This window comes from Nyctibius grandis, chromosome 2 (genome assembly GCF_013368605.1).
Source record: "Nyctibius grandis isolate bNycGra1 chromosome 2, bNycGra1.pri, whole genome shotgun sequence".
Classification (NCBI taxonomy): domain Eukaryota; kingdom Metazoa; phylum Chordata; class Aves; order Nyctibiiformes; family Nyctibiidae; genus Nyctibius; species Nyctibius grandis.
Window position 1 is genome coordinate 18,332,979 of NC_090659.1, and position 7,085 is coordinate 18,340,063.

Below are 7,085 nucleotides of genomic sequence, written 5' to 3' on the forward strand. Positions count from 1 at the left end.
CTGATTGCATTGACTTACCCCAAAAGACTGGACATACAGGACACTTGCTTACTACAGGCTGATCATAATTCTTTGCATGTATTTCTGGTATATTAATTATGATTCTCCATAATTTCTGTTGGCTACTTGAAAAGGCATTGGCTTTGAGGCTAGAGTAGCATGTTTATTTTACTTGGAAATATTGAAGGTGGGCCACAGCTAAAGGCAGCTGTAAGGCAGGATGCACTCATACTGAATTTTCAGCAAAGTCTTCCAAATACCTGGCTGGTGAGCTGGTGTCCAGCAGTTGGGTGAGGTAACACCAGTCGCGACACCTGCAGTGAGAATGGAATTGTCCCCTGCTGTAAGAGGCACAGAGATTCAGCATTTGCTGATCTTTTTCTGTCTGCAGTGTGCAGGCATAGTCCTTTCCCTAAGAATTTACCCAAACAAATTTCTTGTTACTGCAAGGACTAAGTATATTGATGACATCATTTTTTCCTCATATGAGTATGTGGAACAGATGTTCTATGAACTTTCAGGACAAAATATCTATTTCACAGTTCTTTGCAATCGAGGGTGAGGGGTGAGACCCCCCCCCATGAAGTAGCAACTTCATTTCTGTGTTTTCCTATATTCCTATGCAAAGCTGACCTATGGCGGATACAGAAATAAACAGAATAAACCCAGCTTCAAAATGAGTTATCAGCATTTATGAACTATGAGCTGTTCAAAAATCAAGTTGTTCTTCTGTAGGAATGGAAGATACCCTCTGTTTTACAGAGGCCATTTACAGTTGCAAGTGAAAAATGGGAATTGGTTATCTTTCCCTAGTTCCAGAGCCAAAAATAGCAAACAAGACACACCTCAACCATTAGATGTACTTAAGGTAACGAAGATTAATCTACTGGATTAGTCATGTTCTTTTCTCTTCTTTTCCCAGAACTAACGTTCTTTGAAATTATTATAAAAATAACGTTTTAAGATTCTGGCGTGTTTATTAGCATCGCCCTTTTCCTTCATTGGCCTAGACATCGCACCCTCAGGATTTGAGTGTTCAGTGCATTAGTAACTGAACACATTTCATGGGAATTAGAACTTGTACACCTGTCTCTCCTGCTTTTGATCAGAATTTGTTTCTTCATTTCTGTTTTGTTGTGTAGAGCAGATTATTAATCTGATCTTTCCTCTGGAATTTCCCCTCAGTTCTCAGTTCTGCAGAGCCTCATTTTCATCTGGATTTAGGAGTTCATAGGGCTGGACCTAAGGATGCCCTCGGGTGTCTCTGGCAAAGAACCACAGAAACATTTTCCTTCATAACTGGAAAAAAAAAGAGCTTCATTCGAGTATCAGTGTAAAGTCTTTCCCCCGCGTGCTTCGCTGTGGAATTGCCACATGGAAACTTCCTCAGTTCGTTTGGCTTCCTGCTAACCTGCAGCACAAAGGTGGGACTTGTCGTGATGGAAAAGCAATTAATTGGGAAGCCGACGCAAAAATCATCAGCGAGAGCAGCAGGTCCCTTTCGCATCAACGTGCAGGGACGGGCAGGTCACCTCCTGCGGGGGTCGCCACCCACCCTCAAACTGACGTAGTGAAGACTTTTAACACCGGATCAACCGAATCAGTGCGATGACACCAGGCGCACGTGATCCCACCGAGAACGGCAGCTCCCACCGCGAGCCAGCGCCCGCCTCCCTGCAGCAACGAGCCCGCCGGCGGCGCCGCCGCGCTGGGCGTGGCCAGCGGCCGCTGGAGCCGCGCTAGGGGCGGGGCCACGCCGGAGCCCTCCCGTTGGCGGGGTCGGTGACGCGCGTGCCCCAGCGCGCCCCTGCCTCCCCCACGCGACACCCAGCTTCCGCTCGCGGCGCCCGCGCGCCACGCAGAGCCCTTGGCCCCGCCCCCTTCCCCCACTGCGTCGGCCAGGACGGAGGGGCGCGCCTGCGCATGCGCGCCGCGGGGCGGGCACAGATGGCGGCGCCCACGCTCCCGACCCCGCGGTACGACCACGTGGGGCCGCAGGGGCCCTTCCGGGATGTGTATGAGCCGGCCGAGGACACCTTCCTGCTGCTGGATGCCCTGGAGCGGGACGCGGCCCCGCTGAGGGAGGCTCGGTAGGGGCGGCGGGGAGGGGCGGGACCAGCCCTCGGGAGCGGCCAATTGGGGGGAGGGGGCGGGGCCAGCGCGTGCCGCCAGGGGCGGGGGGGCGGCCGGCTTGGGGGAGCGCGGCGGGGCAGGGCCCGCTGCTCGCCTCGGGGGGCTTCGGCCTCTGAGCGGTGGCTGCAGGGCGGCAGGTTGGGGGGACACTGCAGGAGTCGCTGCTCGGAGGGCCGATTCGTGTTTTGTGGGCAGCAACACGCATTTGAGTGCGGTAAAATGTCCGTGTCTCAGCCCTGAAGAAGCTGCGGGAGTTGCACGGCCTCTTGGGCCACTGCCCACTGTCAGTGGCTGTCGTCTCCGCGGCTGTCAACATAACTTTAAACGCTGTAGAAATCGCCCAGGGAGTTAATCTTATGCGTGATTATTTTGAAATTGCCTGCTACCGCTGTTTGCCCAGAGCTGGCAGAAGCTCTCCTGAGGTGTTCTGCATTCGAGCCCTGCATTCGCTGTGTGGCCCCATGGTGATCTTCCGTAATTTCTGTTGGGAGTTCAGTCTTGTTGCAATAAACGTGTAATAAATGCTGTAGAAACACAGCGCGTCCTGTTGTGATATTGTTTAGTTAATAGAAACTTTAGTGTTAGGCATGGGGGAAACAAATGTGTTTCCCAAAGTGGCTTGTGGTAGCCAGGAATTGTCTGTATGGGCACAGGTAGACCTGGCAGCCGTGAAACAACATAACGTGGGCTTTGAAGATCATATGATCAGAAAGCCTTTCAGCCTGTTTGGGAGAAGGACACTGCGGCAGCAGGTTTTATAACACAGTCTTGACTAATTCTGCATCTGTTGGAGGTGCTTTTATATGTTACAAATAAAAGTCATCCAGAGTTTTCTGTCTTTAGAGTTGAGATCTGCCTTGAAATAGGCTCTGGATCTGGTGTGGTTTCAGCATTTCTAGCTTCTTCAATTATCGGATCCAGTGCCCTGTACATGTAAGTATAATAGCACTTGCTTAAACTGTTGTATGCAATAATAAAGAATACTTAGCCCTCACCTCTATACTTTTCATTTTCACATTTTAAAAACTCTTATTTTCACAAAGAAATATTAGCTCAATTCTACAGATTTACTAACTAAACTATTTACTTCAGGTTCTGTAACAATTAAGTAGTCGAGCAACTGAATTCCATTTTCCCACTGCATGAGACAAATTGCTAAGCTTACACTTGTGTTTGCAGAGTTGAATCCTAAATTTTAGCCACTGACTAGTCTTACTGATGACATAATATTAGTTACCTGGGTGTTGGCAGTAACTGAATTTTATTAGAGACTTCTATGCGTATACATTTATGCCGAGCTAGCATTGAAAAGGAAATCCTATACTTCAGCTTTCAGGCAGTCATTAAAACTTCCAGTGTAGTGTTGAGTGGTTTAGCTGCTGATACAGTGTGTATTGTAGTGGATATTTTTTGCTACTTACTTGCAAAGTAAAGGACGCTGGAAAGGATATTTTCATTGAGAGTACTTAAATTAGCATATGGTTCACAAGTTTAAACTTCCAGATACAGTAGCCAGTAACTTCATAATATTTTGCTTTTAGATGTACAGATATCAACCCGATGGCAGCTTACTGTACACTGGAGACAGCTCTGCTTAACAATGTTCACCTTCAGCCAGTCATTACTGACTTGGTAAGATAGATGTTTCAATAATAACTTCTTTATAGGTTTTGTAATTTTTTAATACTTATTAGAGATACTCAAAACTAACCATGAAGTCTAGAACAAACATTCTCTTAATAAGAACAGATGAAAAAAAGAAAACAAAATGCCAAAGTGTTTCTGAAAAAAGGGAAAAACAAACTCCTCAAGCTATAAAATTCAAATGTAAGCTTTAAAAATGAACTGAATTAATTTAAAAAATAAATTATGTAGATATAGTTTAGAAAATGCTGCACAAGGAACTCTGCAGTGACTTAACATTATCATAGCCCTTCTTCTAATGCTACACAGTTCTTGGTTCTCAACTCTTTCTGATTTCATTAGGAACTGTATATGTTGTTACTTTTTGTTTCTTACAAAATTTGATTTGGAGAAAAGCTTAAGTTTCTCCAAACAAAGCAAGACAGTTGTTTAAAATACCCTGAATATACATGTTTATATAAGATGATGAAGATAGATAGGCAACAATAAATGTGATCTAAAATGGATGAACAACTGCTCATACTTGAGAACTGATCTGCAGCTGTCACATATTGGTCATTTTGGGTAACAAATGTTAACCAATGATAAATTCTAAATTCTTTTATATCTAACTTAAGTTCTGAACTGAGCAAGAATAAAGTACTACCTTTGTGTCCGCATATGTGTCACTTGCTCTTCTACATCCCATACGTAACATAGTCTTAAGACTATTGAAATTGTTCTGCTGTGCACAGGTACTTCTTGATGCTTCTCTTGTACATAGAAAGCAAAGTTTAGTGTTCCTGAGTCAGGCTGAACTGCTTGGAATATCCAGCAGTATGTAACTGTACCTTAACAAAATGTTTACATTCTTTATGTTTCAAAAAAAAAATAACGAAAGAATCAACTTCATCTACAGGTCAAAGGACTGTCTCCAAGATTAAATGGGAAGGTTGATCTACTGCTGTTTAATCCACCATATGTGGTAACACCTTCTGAAGAGGTAAGAAAAATCTGAAATACACAATAAAAATGGTATTTCTACTGTCAGAGGAGAGATGGCAAATCAAATAAGCTCTGGCATGAAAACTGCAGGGTTTTTTTTAAATAGTAGAGGATGTTGTAGGACCAGCACTGTTTTAGTGAAAATTATTTACTAGAGCTGCTTATAAAGACTACATGAATAAGGATTGCTAGCTGCTGCTTCTCGATACCTACTTTCTCCATCAAGTATAAACCATGTAAGACTTCTGTTAGGCATGCTAAGGTATTCTTATAGAAGACTTTCAATAGAAAATGCATTTCTTCCCTGCAAAATAAATATCCTCTGCTTCTGCAGACTCCAACTCTCTGAATGGGACCCAGGAACACTTAAAGGGTTTACTGGCCACCTTTCATTGGCAAACAATTACAACAAAATACATACAAAGCATGTGACAAAATGTAGCTCTTTTAATTCAGTTTAAGAATAGAACCTGAAACAAAAGTAGTATGTTCATCGTGTAGAAAGTAGTTTTGAAGTAATTTTGCCACATAAACTATAATCTGCTGAACCAAAGTTGTCAGATTTCCAATGGCAGAAACCTAAAGGTTGTGGTGATGTTTCTCTTATAAGTACCACTAGCACTTCTGTCATTCTGTATTATGACAATCTTTTCTTTCGTTCTTCCTAGGTAGAAAGCCACGGAATAGAGGCATCCTGGGCTGGTGGCAAAAAGGGCAGAGAAGTAATGGACAGAGTTTTTCCATTAGTACCAGACCTACTGTCACCAGGAGGATTATTCTACTTGGTCACAATTAAAGAAAATAATCCAGGTGATCACTTTCCTTGGACCCTTAAACGTGCCAAACCAGATTTAACATTGTATTAGTCAAAATGTTGATCACAGCAATGTTCTGTAGGTTATCAGACTTCAGTAAACAAGAAAAAGTAGTACATAGCATCAGCTGAATCTTACACGTGCTAATAACAACTAATTGAAGATTGACAGCATGTATCAAAATTCATATAGGTGTTCTAGGTCATTTTTTAGAAATGCTACAGACAGCTAGCGTGTATCTGCATGCTTCATACAAACTGTGACATCTCCGTGGACTCTTCTATGTCTCATCTTTCAAGTTTGTGTGGGTTTCTAATCTACAGAGGGACTTTTTTACATAACCTAATGCCTCTTGGAATCCTTTTTTGGAATTCGTGCCCTGTGCATCCAGTATATGGTGAGCTAGACCAAAAATATAAGCAAATTTACCAAAACTAAGAACTCTCTAGGCTAGGTTGGAAAATGGTAGTATGTAGGTCCTGAGCCCAGCAGCTCTGCAAGACTTCAGTTCCAAGTCTGAAAGGTGACTGTAAGTCTTCTGAACTAAGCAACAAAGCCAGGCCAAACCTTTTTCATGAAAGAGAATGGCATTGTAAACTTGAAAGGCAAAAGCCTTTAGTTGGAAGTGTGAGGTCTTCCATTTTGACATGCATAGAGAAAAGACTCAGACTTGCTTCTTCCCATCTAATGCTTAATGGCTATACACTACCAACTAGTTTCAAGAAGAAAGATTATTCTTTCACACCTGATTGATGAAGCAGCTTTTGGGAGAAGATGCTACAAATTTCAGTTTCTCCTACAAATTAGCTTCATAATTGAATTGTTCATTACTATTAATAATAGCAAAATACAGAATTTCAGTTAGTGAATTGTAAACTTTATTTGTTCTTGGTGGAAGACTACTTTGCATAAAAATTACTGTCTAAAAGAGTACGAGGAGAGAGTTTATAATCATTGCTTACAGCTTGTGTTTGACAGATACTTTAGTGCTGCCTCCTATAGCAGATTTCTATATAAACTTGGCTGTAACACTGCACTTTCAATTACAGATGAAATTCTGGAAACAATGAAGAAACGTGGCTTAGAAGGCACCCGAGTACTTTCCAGGCAAGCAGGACAAGAGATGCTTACTATCCTCAGATTTAGGAAGTCTGGATAACTGCTTTTAACCCTCCAGCTACTAGGCATGAAGAAAGTTGAACAGAGAGTACTGAAGTTGTCAAATCAATTTTTAAGCCAAGATTTTCACCCTCTTAAGGTGTATCCTCACTTCCTGATTACTGCAGCAAAACTGATCAAGACTCTTATTTTTATTCTGGATGTTAACCAGCTATTATGTGCTGTCAGAGGTACAGTTGTCCTCTGGCTATCCGCAGGACAGTTGTGGGGAACTGTGAAATACCCTACACCTTGGTGCATTTGCACTTAAGCACTAAAGACTTTTTTCCTCTATAAATAGATATTTGTATATTTGTCATTGTGACTTATTAAAAAATGTGCTTGATATAA

At 42.5% G+C, this 7,085-nt stretch overlaps 1 protein-coding gene across 1 annotated transcript; it reads left to right on the forward strand.

The window, feature by feature from the left end:
- Window positions 1–1,930: 1,930 nt before the first annotated feature.
- Window positions 1,931–7,085, forward strand: N6AMT1 (N-6 adenine-specific DNA methyltransferase 1). The gene is made up of 6 exons (XM_068425477.1): window positions 1,931–2,090; window positions 2,977–3,066; window positions 3,675–3,765; window positions 4,676–4,759; window positions 5,430–5,571; window positions 6,626–7,085. Exons 1-6 carry the CDS (start codon window positions 1,948–1,950, stop codon window positions 6,733–6,735), a joined length of 660 nt encoding a protein of 219 aa, XP_068281578.1. The 5' UTR covers window positions 1,931–1,947; the 3' UTR covers window positions 6,736–7,085.

Excerpts from the sequence above, each read along its gene's own strand:
- N6AMT1 (XM_068425477.1), top strand. The coding sequence starts at position 1,948 with ATGGCGGCGCCCACGCTCCCGACCCCGCGGTACGACCACGTGGGGCCG. Across the intron at positions 3,067-3,674 it reads GGATCCAGTGCCCTGTACAT|ATGTACAGATATCAACCCGA; the intron begins GTAAGTATAATA and ends TTTTGCTTTTAG. Across the intron at positions 4,760-5,429 it reads TGGTAACACCTTCTGAAGAG|GTAGAAAGCCACGGAATAGA; the intron begins GTAAGAAAAATC and ends CGTTCTTCCTAG.